Genomic DNA, 19776 nt, shown 5'->3' with positions numbered 1-19776 from the left:
TTCCCTGATCGCCAGGGGGCAGGCTTCTGAGCCTACGGATACACTGCTGCAAGGTTGGCTCTGCTCCCCATAAAACCATTTGCAGAGAAAACTGGAATCCTCAGCCTCCATCTGGCTGCCCTGGGCAGGTACACAGGCCTTTATAGGGCTCTCACTACTCACTGATCATGGTGATAAGGGCCTGACAAACAAAATTACAACTGTTCAAGAATTCATACAAAGGACTGTAGGTTTTTACCTACTGGCTCTCTTCCTCACCATTCCTCCCCCCTTGCTTTAGCTAAGCCTAGAAGATGCTCCCTGTTTATCAGTTCTCTCACTCATCCACAGGAAGCTTTTCAGTACCTCCCCTCCCCCAACAAGGGACAACATGAATTCCTTTCTGCAGAGGGGCCTGTCTTGGGAAATAGTTAGGACCCCAGCAAGCTTGTTACCAGGGATCTGACCTTAGAATCACTCTCCAAGGGTCCAGACTAGATTAACCACATGGCCTTTGATACTAGCCATCTTGAAGGGTTATATGTTCTGTTTCTGGTTTTAGAATAACGAAAAGTGAGATTATTTTTTAAATCACATATTTTGAAGACCTCAAGTGTAAACGTGACTGTTTATTAACCTCAGGTTTTTTTTAATTTAAAGATTGTATTTATTTGACAGGGGGTGGGGGGAGAAGCAGGCTCCTGGCTGAGCAGAGAGCCTGATGTGGGCCCCCATCCCAGGACCCTGAGATCATGATCTGAGCTGAAGGTAGAGGCCCAACCCACTGAGCCACCCAGGCACCCTAACCTCACTTTTCTAATCTAAACATTCACACGGGTATAAAGTGGTTATCCTAATGCCAAGTTCACAGCAGAGTGTAAAATGCTTCCTCTCTAGCTCAAAGGTTGCAGATATAGGACACTGGGGATTCTTCAGATGCCAATCTTGAAACCTCACGCTGGGATGTGAGATCACTATTCTCAGTCTGGACTTCAGAACAGATCCTGTAATATCCTTGAAGTCAGGTCTCAGGGATGTCAAATAAGGAAGAATTAGGAGACTAACAAAGTCACTGCCCTGCCTCCTGAGCAACGAAAACACAGCTTTTTATCCCAAGCAAAAGCTCTGGCATCAATTTCCCTTTTGATGGGCTCTATCTGCCTGTGCGGGCTTGGAAAAAGAGGAAGAACCACCCCCTACTGGGGTGAGAGTCCAAAGCCTGGGACTGGAGTTGGTGGAGCAACTCTTCATGGCACTTGCACCTGGGCTACGGCAGCATCTTGAACTTCTCGCGGGCGCAGCCCGCCTAGCGTTGTCGGTTTGTTGGTGAAGGGGTGCCACTGGCCCTGGATGCTAGGGCTGTCCGTGTGGAAGGGCTTGCGGATACGGATCACATCCAGGCCCGACTGGTCCGCCAGCTTCTGCACGAGCGTCGCAATTTCCTCGACTGACTTGCAGTGGATACTCTCCTCGCGCACTGCCCCGTTAACTGGCCGACGGGAGGGGGTGGGGGGAGAGGAAGCGGATGGATCAGGGGTCAGACCCGCGAAAGGCAAGCCGGTCCAGCCTCCACCCCCTCCCCCCCATGCTCCCTCCAGCCCTCTTCCGGCCCCGCTCACGGTATTCGGCCACTACTCTGGGCACACAGCACGGCCGCGAGTTCACGTATATTACGACCCCCGGGTTCCGTCGGGCGAAGTCGGCCACCTCCTGCTCCACGAACTCCCTGAGGAAGCCGAGAAGAGTAAGCACAGCGACCGCTGACCCGGGGCGACCTCAGCCCGGAGAGCACCCCGCGCCCTTCGCCCGGCTCACCTGGCGCCGCGAGACGACGCCGCATCGCGGCTGAGGCTAAAGCTGAGACGCTGCAGCTGCTGCACGTAGCGACCCAGCCCGTTGTGGAGGACACTGGCCAGGAAGCGGCTCGGGGTCCCGCGCGCCGTCATGCCCGCAGCGCCCAGGTAACACAGACCAGCCTGGAGAGCAGGAGTGTGGTAGGGGGGCGGGACGAACGCGGAAGCTTCCGGTTCCGGGAACACTAGCGTCCCGGAGTTTTGCTTCCGCGGTCACGGCGCGAGGCGCGCCAGTGACCCACGTTGCGGGCTAGATGAGGGAGAGGATGGTAGTGACGCGCGGTCAGGGTCGCGAGCAGCGCAGCTTTTGTCAGTAGAGCCGAGGGAGGACACCGGCGCGGGGTCGAGGTGAGCGCGGGAACTGGCGGGAGCCGCCCGGTGGCGCTGTAGTCGTGGCGAGTCCCCTTTGAGGGAAGAAGCGGCGAGGACGGCCTCCACTTGGGGGCTAGCGCTTTGGAGTCCGGAACGACGCGGGCGGCGGTAGAGATGGAGACGACGAGGAGATCCCCTGGCCGGGCGGGAGTGGTAAAGAGATGATCTAGAGAAAGCACAGCGGTGAGGGGCAGCGTGGAGGGTGGTAGAGGTGAGGCAGTGGGTGTACGGGGCCATAGAGGTAGAGAGCCAGAGAGAGGCACACGGCTGTGAAAGATGGGCACAGATGTGAAGTAGCAATGCAGAGGGGTGAAGAGGATTCAGAGATGATTATGAGGGACAAGTTGGAAGAAAGAAACCACCTCGAGTGGACTCTGTAGAGTGCTCTGCAGAGAATCCCTAGGTCCTGACCTAGTGAAGGCACCCAAACCAGGGAGAAAAGCATTTCAATTAGTAACTTACTCGATTTGACTAAGAATGTGGGTACTCCTTCGAGGTGGGTACCCCCTCCGTATCCTGCTGCCCCTGCGTGGGGAGTGGATGGGTCGGAGGGGCCTGCCCAGAAGCTTGGTCCCAGGCCCTCCTCGAAGAAGGTACAGGAAGGAGGCTCTCCCAGCCTTGGAGGTACCAGTGTTGCCTGTAACTGCAACTGAAATCCGTCAGTATTTGCGGGCACATGGGATCCCCTTCCAGGATGGCCACAGCTGCCTGCGGGCACCAAGCCCCTTTGTGAAGGCCTTGCAGCTCAAGGACCAGACTGGTGCTACTGCTTCCTTCAGCCTTTTCATTGACAAGACCACAGGCCGCTTTCTCTGCATGACCAGCCTAGCAGAGGGGAGCTGGGAAGACTTCCAGGCCAGCGTGGAGGGGCAAGGGGACGGGGCCAGAGAGGGGGTCTTGCTTGGTGAGGCCCCAGAAGCTGAGGACAGTGAGGAGATCCGGAGGATCTGGGACCGAGCCATACCTCTCTGGGAGCTGCCTGAACCAGAGGAGGCCCAGCTGGCCCGTGTGATGTTTGGCCTTCCCAAAGTGACAGATGACACACTCAGGCGTTTCAGTGTACGGTATTTGCGGCCTGCTCGCAGCCTTGTCTTCCCTTGGTTCTCCCCTGGAGGTATGGGATTACGAGGCTTGAAGCTACTAAGTGCTGAAGGCCAGGGAGATGAAGTACATTATAAGGAAACCACCATTCCCCGGCCTGGTGTCTACTGCAATCTGTTTGGATTACCACTGATCAGTCGGAGAGATGTTGAGGTGGTACTGACAAGTCGCGAGCTGGACAGCCTGGCCTTGAACCAGTCCACAGGACTGCCCACCCTTGCCCTACCCCGAGGAACGGCCTGCTTACCCCCTGCCTTGCTCCCTTACCTCGAACAGTTTCGACGTATTGTGCTCTGGCTGGGAGATGACCTTCGGTCTTGGGAAGCTGCCAAGTTGTTTGCCCGAAAATTGAATCCCAAGCGATGCTCCTTGGTGCGACCTGGGGACCAGCAGCCCCGTCCCCTTGAGGCCCTGAACCGAGGCTTAAATCTTTCTCGTATTCTGCGTACTGCCCTGCCTGCCTGGCACAAGTCTATCGTGTCTTTCCGGCAGCTTCGGGAAGAGGTGCTAGGAGAACTGTCAAATGTGGAGCAGGCAGCTGGCATCCGCTGGAACCGCTTCCCAGACCTCAATCGTCTCTTGAAGGGTCATCGGAAGGGTGAGCTGACAGTCTTCACAGGTGAGCCCTTGGGAAATCACTACTTGGGGTAAGAGGCAAAGGATCAGGTGACAAAAGCATGTGGGTTTGGGACATGACAAATGATAAAGAGGAGGTTTCTCCCAACTTTGAAGCCCTTGCTCCACGTCTTGGTTTTAAGGGTAGGACTTTCCTCCCTCACCCAGGTCTGTGTTCAACCCCTCTGCAGGGCCAACAGGCAGTGGGAAGACGACATTCATCAGTGAGTATGCCCTGGACTTGTGTACCCAGGGGGTAAACACACTCTGGGGTAGCTTTGAGATCAGCAACGTGAGACTAGCCCGGGTCATGCTGACACAGTTTGCTGTGGGGCGGCTAGAAGAACAACTGGACAGATATGACGAGTGGGCCGACCGCTTTGAAGACCTACCTCTCTATTTCATGACTTTCCATGGGCAGCAGAGCATCAGGTAAGATTCCGAGGCCTAGGGTTTTCAAAGAATGGGAGGACAGGAGAACAGATCCCCAACAGAATTTTCAGGAATGCTGGCTTTTCTGCTGGGCTGGTGTAGAGAGACTGCTTGTAATTGACTCTTGAATTCTTTGCCTCTTCCTTTCCCCAGGACTGTCATAGACACAATGCAACATGCAGTATACGTCTATGACATTTGTCACGTGGTCATCGACAATCTGCAGTTCATGATGGGGCATGAGCAGCTGTCCACAGACAGGTGACATCCTCTTGTCTCACTGGAACCCACTCGAACATGCATGTCTTCTCAGGCAGTTGGCCCCTAGGCACGCACACTGTACTCTTTTGTTACCTGAAATGTATGTTTGCGCACACCACCCCTTGTGTATTTCTGTCTTCATAGAGGTGTGAGTTGTGGCACTGGGAAGGATGGATAGGGACCTAAGTGTGAGTCCTTGGGTAGAATGGGGTGGGCAGTTTGCAGGGAGCTGTAAATGAATTAAGAGTATGGATATGTTCTCGTCCTTCTGTCTGAATATGCCTTTACTTTGTTGGGGTTGGGGCAGGATTGCGGCTCAAGACTACATCGTTGGGGCCTTTCGAAAGTTTGCAACAGACAATAGTTGCCATGTGACACTGGTCATTCATCCCCGGAAGGAGGACGATGATAAGGAACTACAGACAGCATCAATTTTTGGTTCAGCCAAAGTAAGTGGTCTTTAGAGGAGCCTAAACTTTGGATAGTAGAGGGGACAGGTGTGACCAGGGATGGCCTTCATTCAGCTTTAAATCATCTTGACTGTCCACCTGGAAGAGGCAGGAGACAGCCGCCTCTGGGGCCATGACATGAGGAACACGTGTGCTAGGAATACAAAGGCTGATAATAGTTAGTTGGTCCTTTGCCCTCTTTGCCCTCCAAGAGCTCACATCATCCAATGGGGAAAATAGTAAGACAGTGATTATAACTCCGTATGATAAGAGCTACAATAGGCAACACACGTATTGGGGGAACAACAAGACATCTGAGTCGGCCGGAGACATCTGGGGAGACTTCTTGCCCATTTGGGAAGAGGAGGTGTCAACAGAGGTTGGGTTGAGTTCTGCCAGACAGTAAGTGTTAAATAATCGAATAAATGGGAGGGTCTTGTGGGCAGCAGGACCAGCCCGATCCTGGAGCTTCCAGGGATATGCTGAGTGCCTGTTACATGCTAGGCCTGGGCTGGGCACAGGGAGTCCAGGGTGAGGAGCACAAACTATGCCACAATGGAACAAACATGGAGCTAGGGAAGAGAGTGACACAGAAGTGCAAAGATGGTGGTTCTTTCTTTATGGGGATCAGGAATGGTCTCTGATGAAGTGTGACATTTAGACTGAGACCTGAATGACAAGAAGATGGGGGAGAGCGGGGTGGTAAGCTGTGGAGGAGACGTGTCACAAGCAGAAGGAACAGTGTTTACAGAATCCAGGGCAGTGAGATAGTCGAGCAACTGGAAGACTCAGGTGGCCCCATCATCATGGTCAGTAGTTCAGGGAGCTTTGCCATTCTTCCCTGGAGGTTCAGCCTTCTTTTCTTCTTCTCATGTCTTCTCACTGCTCCTTCCTCCTCCTGCCCCCATCCCCCAGGCAAGCCAGGAAGCAGACAACGTTCTGATTCTACAGGACAGGAAGCTGGTCACTGGTCCAGGGAAACGGTATCTGCAGGTGTCCAAGAACCGCTTTGATGGAGACGTAGGTGTCTTCCCATTGGAATTCAACAAGAGCTCTCTTACCTTCTCCATACCACCAAAGAGCAAGGCTCGGCTCAAGAAGGTCAAGGATGACAATGGGCTAGTGACCAAAAAGCCCTCTTCTGGCAGAAAGGGGGCTGTGCCCCAGAACTCTGAGACTTGCTTGGGTCAGGCCCACCACTCCTACCAGCCAAACCCCTCCAAGCCCTCAAGGTGAAGGTACTGGAGAGCTGGACACTGAAATGAACCTGACAAGACACAGGCTGAGACACAGAGTTTCTTAGTCCTCTGCTTAGGCTCCCTCTGTCCTGTGGTCTCAAGCTAGGGACCCCCCTCAGTCAGAGGGGCCTACCTAGCTCAGAATTCCATACCAGGAGAATTCAGTTTAGCAAATATTTGAGAACCTTCTGTGTGCCAAGCTTTGTTCTAGGTCCTGGGAGTACAACACTGACAGGACAGATGAGGTCCCTGCTTCTCTAGAACCTGCAGTCTGGTAAGGGAGACAAGAAAAAAAATGAACAAAACATAATTTCAGACAGCGAGATATGCTATGGAGAAAAAACAGTAATGCAGTAATGCTTATAGGCTAGTTTAAGGTCTGAACAGGTATCTCTAAGCAGAGGACATTGGAGATGGGGCCTAAAGAACTAGGATTGAGCCATGTGAACATCTAGAGAAAGAGGGATCCAAGCAGAGGGAAAATTAGACACAGGCCCTGAAGTAGGAATGAGCAAGTTGAGTTCATAGCACTGGGTTCAAGCCCCCTGAACCTGGAAGGGAATAGAGGACTTCTGGCCAAAACTCCAGCCTAGGTTTGGAGCTACAGGATGATGTGGTGGGCCTCTGCGGCCCACTCTGGACCCTGTCAGGAGGTGGCACTCGCTACCATCGGATCCTAGGTGCTTGGCCCTGTAGTATCAGGGCCCCAGAGGTGGAAGCTGGCCAGAGAAGAAAGCTGTGAGCCCAGAGTGCCTGCCACCTGGACACTGATTTCATGTTATGCTGCCTCAGACCACTGGAGTGGACACAGTCATAACTTTTTGTAGAGCCTTTTCTAGTTATACTGAAAAAAAAAATTTTGCCATTGCCTTTGTTTCTGTGTTTTTTCTTGTTTGTCCACCAGGTGTCTCCCCAGCCTATAACTGGGTTTTCCTCTTGATTTGAATTGGGAATCTTTGAGCTATGCACCCACAAGGAAGCAGAGGCATTAAAGGACCTTGACCCACACATCCCTTTATGTCTCTTCTTGGCTTAGGGATGACAGGATGGTGCCTCTTTATCCCTGTCTTCCCTGAGGATATCCATGTGATCTGTAGCAGAGGTGTGGGTCACTAGGCCACATGCCTGGGTCCTGCCTGACCAGCTGTCCCTAGGTGATAGGAGCCACTCAATGACCTCTCAATGTGGACTCATACTTAGTGTCTTCTTATCTGGCTCTCCGTCCATTTCCCTCGTCCTTGTACACTCAAATGTTTCTCTTCTGTTCGTATGTGTCAGAACTCCTGGGGCTCTTTAAAAATGCAGAACCTAGGGCCTACTCTCCAGTAGGCATGCACAGACGTTTCTAATTTTGGAGGTCTGAGGAAAGGTGCAGGATTCCTCTTTTTTAACAAGTACTGAAGGAGATTGTAAAGTTAGAGACCTTGTCAGAAATAGTTTTAAATGAGGGCACTTTCCCATCTCACTTCCTCTGATATCCTAAAGTCCCATTTTCCCTTTAGATTTGCATGCAAGGATGGTCAGAATGCAAGATGTTCTGAGGGGACTGGGGAGAAGGCTTTTGCAAGGGTGGGCAGAGGTTTCCTGCTCCCTTGAAGCAGAGCTGCCTTATCAAGTCCTCCCAATCCACCTAAGGGGGCTGCTTCTGGGGACCTGTGGAAGGCTCTGGGGTCTCTGGTCTGCTGTGTGTGAGAACTGTGGCTACAACTGTCTCCCGAAACAGACCCTGGAACAAAGCTGCTCTCTGGGGAAGAACCTGTGGTGGGGGGGGGAGGGGGTAGCTCCTCCAGGGCCTCCCTTCTTGGGGGTCTCTCCCAGACTGGCTGGAGCCAGTCCTCCTAATCCCGCAGTAATCATTCCCAGCCGCTGGCTGGTCTCTGCCTCACCCAGGGTCTGTAACATTGAACGTCAGCCATGTGTTCCAGATGTACACCACCAGGTCATTCCTACCTCTGAGGACTCTGGTTTACTGGGAACGCCTGGTGTGTTCTCTCTCAGGAAATCCTTTAGGGATTTCCATTAGGGGACCTTTTCGAGGTCTCTGTGAATTGGGGATAGAAGGGTAGATACAACTTGCCTGTTTGTCTTGCCCAAACCTCCTAGCAGACTCCCCACACACAGCACAAACCAGAATGATGGGAGGGGAAGTTAATGCTCCCCCAGACCCACCCCCTACGCAAACACATTCCACTGCACACCTGTCCTAAACTCCTCACATCAAGATTAGCTCAAAGTGTGTTCAGGAGTCCCTGGAGCCTAGAAAGCAGTGGGGGATCCCTGGGTCCTGTGTAAGGTCCCTGGGAACCACTGTCCCTGTGCCCAACCAGAGTGGATCTAGGCAAATTACTTAGGCTCTGCCTATATCCGATTGGATACTAGTAATCTCCCTGAGAGATCAGGAAGGGCCTGGCCACAAAGGGGCCAGCTGGATCTACAGCCTTGTCCTAAGATTTAGCGTCATATTTGTGAGGGGGCATCTTGGGTCCTCCAGTAGCTTCTTTACTACAGGTGGGTTTGAGAAGAAACTAAATTCACTGGACTCCTGCTGCCCAAGTACTCAGGCTGCAAGTATGGCCCAGATGGCTGTAGGTACCTTCCCACAGGCTGCCTTGGGTGCCACGGAGGGAGCCCTAGGTGCCTCCCCGCAGTACCGTGCAACTTCCTGTTTGTGCCTGTGGGTGGAACTTCAGGAGTCGAAGGGAAGCCTGGCCATGCTCTGTGGGGGGCCACGACGGGCAAACGGCTCACCTGGGCGGACTCCTGCTCAGGGGGAGGGGAGGTGCTGGTTCTGCTAGGGCAGTTCCGACCGACCGGAGGGCGGGGCGGGGTCTGTTTTGGTGAAACCCGAGCGGTCTTTGTCTGCTTCCTAGGGGTTTTCCTTGCTCCTGGGGAATGCGCGGAGTGGGTCAGGCCTGATTCCCTACCCGGCAAGGCAGGTGGCTTAGTAAAGCCCTATCGCGGACTGGGTTAGGGTGGCCAGGTAGTGTAGTTCTCGGTCACGTGCTGCTCGTCCCTTCCCCCACGTCGAAAACCAAATCCAGAAGGCTGTGAAGTCGGAGGCCAGAGGGGCAGCCTCACCACCGCCGAGCTCCCGCGGGGCTGGGTACCGGGTCGGCTGTTGGGGGGTAGGGGGTGTGCTGGGCAGACCACTCCCCTCCCTGGGTCGGGGGCGCGGCCTCAGCCGCCCCGCCCCGCCCCGCTCTACCAGGCCGGGCCAGGCGGGCGCCCGGAGTCCGGAGCCCGGAGCTGGCTGCGAGCCGGCGGATCTGCCGCGAGGAGGTGCCGGTGCTGGAGCAGGAGCTGGGCGGGAGCTGGAGCAGCGGCGCAGGTGGCGTGGGGTGAGTGGTGGGGCGGTGGAGGTGTCGGAACTCCAGTCTCCCGCACATCCCGGCTCCGGAGCGAACTTTCCCGGTCTAGGAAAGCCAGGGGTCGGAGTGAGGAGGGGTCCCACTCTGGGCTGGGAGTGGGGGGTGCAGGCGAGGATCCTGAACAGGGAACCGACACGGAAACTCGCCGACGGGTCCATACACGCGCGCACACAGACCCACGCACTTGGGACACACGAACACACGTGCACTCCGGAAAGGACGCGCCCAGTGGGTTACCCTTGCAGTCCCTGGAGCAGCGCCACGAGCCCACAGGGACCCCCAGCGGACAGGGTGCTCTGCTGTCGTGTACTTCACGGAGGTGGGAGAAAAGGGCTCCCCGGCGACCGCCGACGGGGGCGGGCCGGGTGGGACAACTCCGGAGGTTCCTGCTTCCTGGCCGCCCACAGGTGAAGACTAAGACGTAAACAGGCGCTGAGCACGTGATCGCTTCGCAGACAAGTGGGCTGTGCTCCCCCACCCGCGCAGCAGGGCGAGGACCGGCCTCCCCAGTCCTGGGCGAGTCTGCGAGGTCTACTGCCGGGCTGTATTCCATTCTCCGCCTCGAGAAACGTTAAGCCTTCCCCCAGAAATGGGAGCACGACGCCCCCTGGAGTCCGGGTAGCACAGGACTAAAGACTGTAGGGCTCGGTGGGGTTACCTGGGCTCCTCTCCTTCCTTCACCCCAGCATGTTCATGGTGCCCTCATCCCTGAAGGTATCGCTGGATGGCAGTGTACAGCAGCCCCTACATCATACCTCCAGTCTGGGGAGCAGCTGCCTGAGCGCCGGTGGGTCCCCTTCCTACCACCACCCCAACTTGCAGAACGGGGAGCTCCTCTCACTGTAGGAGCAGAAAGCCCACTCGTGCAAGAGTGGAAGCCCTCCATTCCCGGAGAATGCATGAGGGTAAATGTCCCCTAAATACGGAGTGGGCCTATGTCCCTCCCCTAGAAGGGAGGATGAGCCCCCTCCCCCGGGAATGAGGGAGTGGGCAGCGGCCCTATGCCTCCTTCTCTGCCCCACCCTCCACCCCTCCACACATGCTGAGCCCAGCTGCTGCTTGAGCTTCTGGGCTGGCTGCCAGAAAGGGGAGGAGGCTCCTGGTCCCCCAAGAGGCTGGGATCAGGGCAAGGCCAGAGGAGGGGGTCTTTACTGGGGAGGGGGGCTCAGTCTGTTCTTGTGAGGATCAGGGTCTGGGGTGAGCCCGAGGGTGGTTGGGCTATGTCTCCCTTTCCAGGGAAAAAGAAAGAAAAACAACCCTTTCCATGGAGCTAAAAATAGAGCTGAGAGCCGGCCAGGGCTGTGGCCTGGAAGGGGGGGATGCTCCTTCCTGGGGCAGAGGAGCTCTGGCAGGCCTTGGCCTTGGGGGTGGGGATGCAAGTAGGGGGTGGGAGGAGCTCCTTGCCCAAGGGTGTGGGTGTCAGCTGACCTGACTGGGGCACAGAGACCCCTGGAGGAAAGTCTGTGTGGTAAAATGTTTGTGAAACACCACGTGTGTGTGTGTGTGTGTGTGTGTGTGTGTGTGTGTGTGTGTGTGTAAGTTGTCTGACTGAAGGAGACCACCGATGTGTGGAAGAGGCTTAGGAGAGGAAGCCCATTTAAAATTGTGTCTGTGTAGGAAAGGCTTTGAGTCGATGTGGAAGACTGTGCACAGCAAGGTGTGTGACACCCAGGTATGTCTGTGTGTGAGTTAGACTGAAAGATTATGGAAAGAAGGAACATGGAACCACGTGATGGATGAGATTGTGGTTGTGGCTGCGTGGGACTGAATGTGGGAAAGGTCGTGTGGGTGTTATGAAGACTGTGTTGTTTGCAAGAGGGTGAGAATATCTGTGACCCGAGAAGACAGAGGAGTGTTGTCAGCTGTGAGGCTGGTGTAGGTTTGGACTGTAGGTTTGGACCGCCTCACCCCAGTCATGGGGGGGCCGGGCAGGGGCTGCCTCTCTCTCCCAGCAATGACCTCTCTCTTAACAAATGGTTCTGAAGGAAGGTTGGGGAGCAGACAGCCCCGCCCGGGGCAGGCCTGGGCTCGCGGGGTCGAGAGGGTACAGTGCTGGGGAGCCAGGTAGGGGCCCCCAAGGCTGGGGAGGTGACGGTGTATTCTCCGAATATGTCGCCAGGTGGCGCCACCTCCGCAAGTCCGAATATGCCTCCATCAACCGCTGGGGGTGGGGCAGGCAGGGCCCGAGCCTGGGTCCCCGACCGGTCCTGGGGAGCAGGGTTCCAGCAGCCGAGGCGGGGGGGGGGCAGCTGACTCTCGGCGCCCCGCTCTGGACTCCGAAGCCGCAGAGTGTGTCTTGTGGAGCAGGCTTCGACCTGAGGAGCGGAGGGGGAAGGGCGGCCGCCGTGGCGCCTGGTCTTTTGTGCTCGAACAATGACCAGCTGCCGCTGGCCCCGGGGCCCGGGTAGGGGTAGAGGGTGACCCGCCGCCGCTACCGAGTCCTGAGCCGACCGGGCTTCGGAGGTTGGGGCGGGGGGTGATCCTGAGTCCCGCGGCACGGCCCTCGCGTGCGTCCCGCCAGCCTCGCGTGACGCGGGGTGCCTGCGCGTGTCCGCGCCCGGGGCGGGGACGCCCCTCGGACCCCTCCCCCGCGCTGCGCCGCCCACTCGGGCCGGACGGGGGCCGGTCGGGCCGGGGGGCGCCGCGGAGGCGGGGCGGGGCCGGGCCGGGCCGGGCGGCTCCGAGTGGCTGCGCGCGGGCTGGAGCCGGGCGGCGCGCCTGTGGAGCGCTGGGGGCGGCCCGGGACTGAGCATGGAGCGGCGCGGCGGAGGTGAGGGGGGGCCGGGACTGGGAGGCGACCTGGGGGCGCCCCCAACTTCTGCGCGGCGGAGGGCCGGTGGGGAGGCGGCAGCCCCCAGCCGCCCCCACTTAATGGAAGCGGGGGGAAGGGGGGAAGGCTTTAGAGGGTGGGTTGGGGGCTCCGGCTTCCTGTCGCGGAATGGGAACTCGTGATCCCAGACTTGATCCCGCTTGACCGGTCTTTGGAGTTTGGTGGGGGGAGACTTTCCCCAACTCTTCAGCCCCCAAAACAGGTTTGTGGGAGTTCGGCTTAGCCAGCCCTGCCTCGGGCACTGGCTGAACCCAGCGCTCGGTGCCCCCACCCCAAGGGGGTGTGTGTGCGTGTGCTGGGCCAGAGTGATTACTCAGGGAGTGCTGGGGGGAGCCAGGGGTTCCCTCTCCCACAGCCGCAACGCATTTCTCAAAATGGAGCCTCCACTTGCCCCTCCTTCTCTCTCGGGCTCCCGCTCTTGGAGCCCGGCTGGCTGGGCCTGGCTTTCCAGAGGCCTGGCCCTGGCTCCCTGGGTGTCTGGCTCTTAGGACCCAGTTTTTATATCTCTTCTGGGTTTAGGGGCCCCTGGCTCTGTGGGATGGGATTCAGGGACCCAGGCTCACTGGGTCAGCCTGTCTCCTTGTCTGTCTGACCCTGGGGCCACTCTGAGTCTTTGTCTCTTGTTTTTGGGGTCTCTGTCTTTCTCTGAGTCTGTCTCTGTCCTGCCCTTATTTCTCACTTTCTCAGAGCTCACTGAAGTGGGCAAATGTAGACAGAGGTGCCGGCCTCCATTGCCCCCTAAGAATCCCCTTCCCCACAGCTTCCCCTGGAGTGGTGTGGGAGAGGGCAGGAGATGGCATGTGCAGTCTGCTTAGCCCAGGTCTGGCCCTTGGTAGTGAGCTCTACTCTCCCCCAGGTCCCAACCCCTAGCTCCTCTGCCTTCAATCTGGATACCTTCCTGGTTCTCAGGGTCCTTTGACTTGGTAGGGAGGTGGAGGGTAGGCCTAGGGGAATACCAGCCAGAAAGAAGGAGGCCAGACCAGGCAAAGGAGTCAGATAATGTGTGTCTCCTTTCCCCACACTCCAATGAGTGACAAGAACCAGGCTCCTGCTCACGCAGTTGGCCCTGCTTTCACCCAGGCTCCCACCCACTCTCACACATGCTCTGTACACACACACACACACACACACACACTCCTCTGCACATACTTGTGCACCCTCATTTTCCTCTTCGTATGCTCAATTAAGATACAGGGAGTTTTACATATAAACTCATGTGTACCTGAAGGGACATCCACGCAAAGACACTCAAGATAGTTGAGCTCATATACCACAAATTCACGTATCATATACACAGTTATTACTTTTACGTGTTTTCTGAGGAATCCTGATGCACACTCACACTCTCATATGACATGTTAATCTGCACATATGAATAATAGGAATGTATTGATACGGCTGCTCAAACAGGCACATAGACACACTAATTCCTGACGTTTTCCCACATTTTCACATCCACACATTGTTAAGTACTCATGCACAGTCTCACACACACAGATAAGTACAAACACAAACTCCTGTTCCTGCGCGATTCTCTGTCCACTTCTTAGCCCCCGCTCTGCATGATGACTTCAGCAGATGCCGGAGTCCTGGTCTTCGGCCTCAGGACTGGGGACGGAGTTCCGGGTGGAGACTTGCTGTCCCCTTCCGGGAAGGCGCAGAGCCTGGGGAGGTGGAGCCCTCTTCCCTGGGTTCCAGGGAAGGGAGATCTGCGAGCAGCTGCTGTGATGGTGGGTGGTGGTGGGGCCTCCATCCTCATCCCCTCGGGGCTTCTCGGAGAATGTCTAAAGCCGGATGGTTTCACAGAATCAGAGGTTGGCGGCAGGCCTGTGTGGGCTCCTTTAGGCCAGACTCATTGGGTGTGGTGAGGCTAGGAGTTGGCATGGAAGCAAGCATCAGCCTGCATCCACCTCTACAAGGCAGGAGACCCCAGAGGGCACCTGTGGGCTGCCTAAAAGCTCTGGGTTACTTGTTTGGCCAGCTCCACCCTTGCCGCCTCTCTGTCTGGGAGAAACTGAGGCCCAGCTGGGGGGAGGCTGGGCACTGCCTGGCCTTGGCTCTTTATTCGCTAATTACCATCTGAGTCGCTGTGTCCCTGAGGTTGCCTCTGCCCCAAGTACCCTCTAATGAGGCCACCTGTCCCAGGGGACTGGGAACCTGTGCTGGGCGTTGGTAGAGAACTCCCTCCTAAACTTGGCATCCCAGCCTCTGGGAAGGATGCAGGTTTGGGCTGGGGCCCTGCATAACCACCAGGCCTCCCTTCCCCTCATCATCTTTGCTTGGTAGGGTCCAGCCCTTAGCCCTGTTCAGACCAGAGCTGGGCAGTGATCTGGATCCTAGGAAGATCTGAGTTTCCTGCCAGTGCTTGGAGAAGGAGCCCTGGGGGATCAGGGCATGGACTGATGTCAGGAAGCTCTTTGATGTGGGACAAGGGGTCAGGAGAGGGACTGAGGGACTTGTATAGGGAGGGGCTCAAGGTAAAAGGACTCTGACACCACTGCCCTGCTCACAGGTTCCCCTGGAGGCCCTTGGCCAGGCCTGAGCCTCTGTCGCCATGGCCATTGTACAGACTCTGCCAGTGCCACTGGAGCCCGCTCCTGAGGCCACCACTGCCCCACAAGCTCCAGCCATGGGCAGCGTGAGCAGCCTCATCTCAGGCCGGCCCTGCCCCGGGGGGCCAGCACCTCCCCGCCACCATGGCCCCCCTGGGCCTACCTTCTTTCGCCAGCAGGATGGCCTGCTACGGGGTGGCTATGAGGCACAGGAGCCACTGTGCCCAGCTGTGCCCCCTAGGAAGGCCGTCCCTGCCACCAGCTTCACCTACATCAACGAGGACTTCCGGGCAGAGTCACCCTCCAGCCCGAGCAGTGACATTGAGGATGCCCGAGAACAGCGGGCACGCAGTGCCCATCTCCGCGGCCCCCCACCCAAGCTCATCCCTGTCTCTGGAAAGCTGGAGAAGGTGAGGACCAGCCTTTTCTTTGGGGCGAGGGTGGAATCAGGAGCCCCCTGAAGAAGCTGGAATTTGGGGGCCGATTTAGAGGAGAGACGTGGGCTGCAGAGTCACCAGACCTGGGTTCCAATCCCAGCTCGGCCTCATTCTGGCTGCATGACCTCAGGGAAGTCACTTAACCTTTCTGAGCCCGAGGTTCTGTATTTGTAATGTGGACGCACCATGTCAGCTCTCCAGTGATGGTCGAGAGCATTCCATCACATGACGTATGTCAGTGTTGAGCCTGGTGCCTGTCACACAACGTGTGCTCAGAGGCGAGCTGCTCCGACTCCTGCAAATGCAACAGCTATGAATCTGACTGTGAACAAGGCCTTTAACTTTGCCGAGCCTCCACTTGCTCATCTGTAATATGGGCATAGTGATCATATTTTGCTCGTATGGCTGTTGGGATGATCGGAGACGAGGCTTTTAAATGGCTTGATATAAGGGATGTCAGGAGGCCCTCAGCTGGTGGTAGCAGTTAGTATTAATGTGTGGGGATCGGGGACCCCAGATGGGAGGGCAGGGAGTATGACAAGGGCTTTGAAAGATCGGGCAGCTCATCCCCAGTGTCACGTGGCACCTCATTTCAGAACATGGAGAAAATCCTGATCCGCCCAACAGCCTTCAAGCCAGTGCTACCCAAACCTCGAGGGGCACCATCCCTACCTAGCTTCCTGGGTCCTCGGGCCGCCGGACTGTCTGGGAGCCAGGGCAGCCTAACACAGCTGTTTGGGGGCCCTGCCTCGTCCTCCTCTTCCTCCTCCTCCTCGGCTGCTGACAAACCCTTGGCACTGAGTGGCTGGGCCAGCGGCTGCCCATCGGGGACACTGTCTGACTCGGGCCGAAACTCACTGTCCAGCCTGCCCACCTACAGCACCGGGGGTGCCGAGCCAGCCAGCCACTCCCCTGGTGGGCACCTGCCCTCCCACGGCCCGGGGCGGGGGGCGCTGCCCGGGCCAGCCCGAGGGGCCCCGACTGGGCCCTCCCACTCGGACAGTGGTCGATCTTCCTCCAGCAAGAGCACAGGCTCCCTGGGAGGCCGTGTGGCTGGGGGGCTCTTGGGCAGCGGCACCCGGGCCTCCCCTGACAGCAGCTCCTGTGGGGAGCGTTCCCCACCCCCACCCCCACCCCCACCACCCCCTTCAGATGAGGCCCTGCTGCACTGTGTCCTGGAAGGAAAGCTCCACGACCGTGAGGCAGAGCTGCAGCAGCTGCGGGACAGTCTGGACGAGAGTGAGGTGACCATGTGCCAGGTGTGGCCAGCAGCGATAACGGGGGTGGTGTGGCAGGACATCCACAGGAGCTGGGAGTCCCAGGAGCATTTCCATGTGTGCTGGGGGGACACAGTGGGGGGTGAGGTGTCGGGGAGTCCTCCGCCCAGCTGTCGGGCTTCACCTGCCGGGGGGGTGGTGAGGATGCCCAGCCAGCACCGCCATTTATTGTCTTTCAGACTTGAGCGAGACACTTCACGGTGCTGAGCCTCATTTTCCTTAGCTATAGATGGGGAGATTCCTGGCCTCCTAGGGTTATTATGAGGATTAAGTCAGGCAAAGGCTGTGGAGTGCTTAGAATGACGCCTGGCACCTAGGAATTCCTGCAGAAGCATTTGCTATTCTGGACATTTCTAGAATCCTAGAAGTGGTCGTGACTTGAGTTACCCTAATTTTTCTCATGGCTGAATGGAGTCTCCTGTCCCCGAGCCCAGCCATAGGCTGCCAGAGCAGTCGGTGACCTGGGAGCGGTGGGGGGCCATGGAGGGGGTGCTGGATGTGGAGGGGAGCCGCTGGGACCCAGGTCTGCCTTCTGTCCCCAGGCCTACGAGGAGCGGCAGCGGCACTGGCCACGGGAACGCGAGACGCTGCGGGATGACAGCGCCACCCAGGCCCAGCGGGCGCAGCGGGCCCAACAGCTGCTCCAGCTGCAGGTGTTCCAACTGCAGCAGGAGAAAAGGCAGCTGCAGGACGACTTCGCGCAGCTGTTGCAGGAGCGGGAGCAGCTGGAGCGGCGCTGTGCCACCTTTGAGCGGGAACAGCGGGAGCTCGGGCCTCGGCTTGAGGAGACCAAGTGGGAGGTGGGCCAGGCCAGGAGGGGCGGGGAGCGGGGCTCAAAGGGTCCAGCCATACCACTCCCCCTCCAGCCTGCTACTCCCAGAGATCCTCCCCGTCCTCACCTCTGGGAGATGAAGATCCCCCTCAGGCTTCCCTTTCTGGGTAGGGGGAGGGTCTCCTCATGCCACCATTGTAGGTGTCCTCAGGGGTCAGGTCGAGTGCTCACATAGTCAGTGGCTTTCCCGTCCACTGCCTCCCAAACAATAAGAATAGGAATGTAGCCTGCTCTGTGCCCAGAACTTTCTAACTGTTACTTAGAATGGATCTTGTGATCCTCAGAGCAGCCCTGTGAAGTGGCTGCTGTTCATCTCCATTTCTGAGCTGAGAAGGACTGGAGCCCAGAATGGTTGCTAGTCAGTGGCAGAGCTGAGATCGCAACCCAGGCCATGTGGCTCCAGCGTCTGCGCGTTTCCCCAAAATGCTGGGGTGCCTCTCGGTGGCTCCCACACCTGCACAACCTGCCACCAGCCAGTCCCTGGGGCTCTGCAGTGCATCATGATGGTTGGAAGTCACCTGCTTTGAAGGAAAAAGATCTGGGTCTGCATTTTACTTCTGCCACTTACTAGCCATATGACCTTGGACATGTCAGTAGGCTCGCCTCAGTGTCTCTGTTCATGTCGTGGGTGTCAGGATCAAACAAACCGTCCCTGGAGAGCCCGCATGATCTCAGGGCCCGAGCCTGTGGAGAAAACTTCTCACCAGGCTTCCCGACCCCCTCCCACCCCTAGGTGTGCCAGAAGTCAGGTGAGATCTCCCTGCTGAAGCAGCAGCTGAAGGAGTCCCAGGCAGAGCTGGTGCAGAAGGGCAGTGAGCTGGTGGCCTTGCGGGTGGCGCTGCGAGAGGCCCGAGCTGCACTCCGGGTCAGCGAGGGCCGCGCTCGGGGCCTGCAGGAGGCGGCCCGGGCCCGGGAGCTGGAGCTAGAGGCCTGTTCCCAGGAGCTGCAGCGGCACCGCCAGGAGGCTGAGCGGCTCCGAGAGAAAGCTGGCCAGTTGGACACCGAGGCAGCCGGACTCCGGGAACCCCCCGGGCCACCTGCCGCCACGGACCCTTTCCTCCTGGCAGAGAGTGATGAGGCCAAGGCGCAGCGGGCGGCTGCTGGGGTCGGGGGCAGCCTGCGGGCCCAGGTGGAGCGGCTGCGGGCAGAGCTGCAGCGGGAGCGGAGGCGGGGGGAGGAGCAGCGGGACAGCTTCGAGGGGGAGCGCCTGGCCTGGCAGGCGGAGAAGGAGCAGGTGATCCGCTACCAGAAACAGCTGCAGCACAACTACGTCCAGATGTACCGGCGTAACCGGCAGCTGGAGCAGGAGCTGCAGCAGCTCAGCCTGGAGCTGGAGGCCCGAGAGCTCGCTGACCTGGGCCTGGCCGAGCCGGCCCCCTGCATCTGCCTGGAGGAGATCACTGCCACCGAGATCTAGGGCCACCGAGATCTAGGGCCCGTGGCATCCCGGAGCAGCAGGGAGCTTGACTGCAGTGGGGCGGGAACCTCGGGGCCACGAAGGTTCCCTGGGTCTGAGGGCTGCAGAGCCGCTCGTGCCCCAGGATCCAGGCCTCTGGGCCTCTGCCAGGACCCTGGGGGCAGCCCTATGACTCGGTTGAGCAAGATCAGCCCCCTTGAAGGTCCCTGTTTCACTGTCTCATAGAGGCTCCTACTCACTTGACCCATCTCACGCCTCCTTCTGCTGCCATTGCTACTCTGCCAACCGCATTTGTCCCTGACTGGGGTGGAGGGGGGGGCTGGGAGGAGGAGGAGGAGGGTCCCTCTTTTCCACACTCTCCCCTACCCCAAAGCCAGAAAAAGCCAGACAGCACCAGCTGCTTCAGATGTGCCTGCCCCTTCTCTGCCTATGTTGGGGGTAGGGGGCCAGGGCTGGGACTGGGGTCTGACCCCCACGCTCCAGCCCTGCAGCCTCTCTCCTGGGGCGAGGAGGCTGTAGTCAGACCAAAGGAAGAACTCAGAATTGTCTTGTTTATTTGTGTTTGTGACCAAGGGGCCCCTCCCCACACCCAGGTTTATGGCCTCGTTTTCACTTGTATATTTTTCCACACTGTAAATTTCTTGTACAAACCCAAAGAAAAAAATTAAAAATTTTTTTTTTGTTTTTAAAAAAAGACGAGTGTGCTAGGTAGAGATGGGAACTTCTTTGACCCCCTACCCCCAGCTCCCCCTCCAATTTGCCG

General features: G+C 57.7%; 3 protein-coding genes across 7 annotated transcripts; 2 read left to right on the top strand and 1 right to left on the bottom strand.

Moving 5' to 3' along the window:
* Positions 1-573: 573 nt before the first annotated feature.
* MRPL43 (mitochondrial ribosomal protein L43) lies at positions 574-1988 on the bottom strand. Its single transcript, XM_080823012.1, has 3 exons — positions 1795-1988; positions 1599-1705; positions 574-1468 (listed from the first exon to the last, which is right to left on the bottom strand). The coding sequence occupies exons 1-3, from the start codon at positions 1923-1925 to the stop codon at positions 1227-1229; spliced, it is 480 nt and encodes a 159-aa protein (XP_080679138.1). The 5' UTR covers positions 1926-1988; the 3' UTR covers positions 574-1226.
* Positions 1989-2041: 53 nt separating this feature from the next.
* TWNK (twinkle mtDNA helicase) lies at positions 2042-7174 on the top strand. Of its 2 annotated transcripts, XM_080823011.1 has the most exons (6): positions 2042-2180; positions 3798-3924; positions 4112-4352; positions 4506-4613; positions 4921-5062; positions 5978-7174. In XM_080823011.1, the coding sequence occupies exons 3-6, from the start codon at positions 4231-4233 to the stop codon at positions 6296-6298; spliced, it is 693 nt and encodes a 230-aa protein (XP_080679137.1). In that variant the 5' UTR covers positions 2042-2180; positions 3798-3924; positions 4112-4230; the 3' UTR covers positions 6299-7174. The 2 variants fall into 2 exon arrangements, with proteins under 2 accessions (XP_080679137.1, XP_080679136.1); XM_080823010.1 differs by lacking the exon at positions 2042-2180 and having other exon boundaries at positions 2368-3924.
* Positions 7175-9580: 2406 nt separating this feature from the next.
* Positions 9581-19700, top strand: LZTS2 (leucine zipper tumor suppressor 2). Of its 4 annotated transcripts, none has more exons than XM_080823192.1 (5): positions 9581-9638; positions 15011-15460; positions 16084-16746; positions 17307-17564; positions 18330-19700. In XM_080823192.1, the coding sequence occupies exons 2-5, from the start codon at positions 15053-15055 to the stop codon at positions 19011-19013; spliced, it is 2013 nt and encodes a 670-aa protein (XP_080679318.1). In that variant the 5' UTR covers positions 9581-9638; positions 15011-15052; the 3' UTR covers positions 19014-19700. The 4 variants fall into 4 exon arrangements, with proteins under 4 accessions (XP_080679318.1, XP_080679319.1, XP_080679316.1 ...); XM_080823190.1 differs by lacking the exon at positions 9581-9638 and adding an exon at positions 12365-12438; XM_080823193.1 differs by lacking the exons at positions 9581-9638; positions 16084-16746 and adding an exon at positions 12355-12438.
* Positions 19701-19776: the final 76 nt, after the last annotated feature.

The sequence above is a fragment of the Martes martes genome (assembly GCF_963455335.1).
Source record: "Martes martes genome assembly, chromosome: 14".
Classification (NCBI taxonomy): Eukaryota; Metazoa; Chordata; class Mammalia; order Carnivora; family Mustelidae; genus Martes; species Martes martes.
This window is presented reverse-complemented; position numbering and strand designations above follow the sequence as displayed.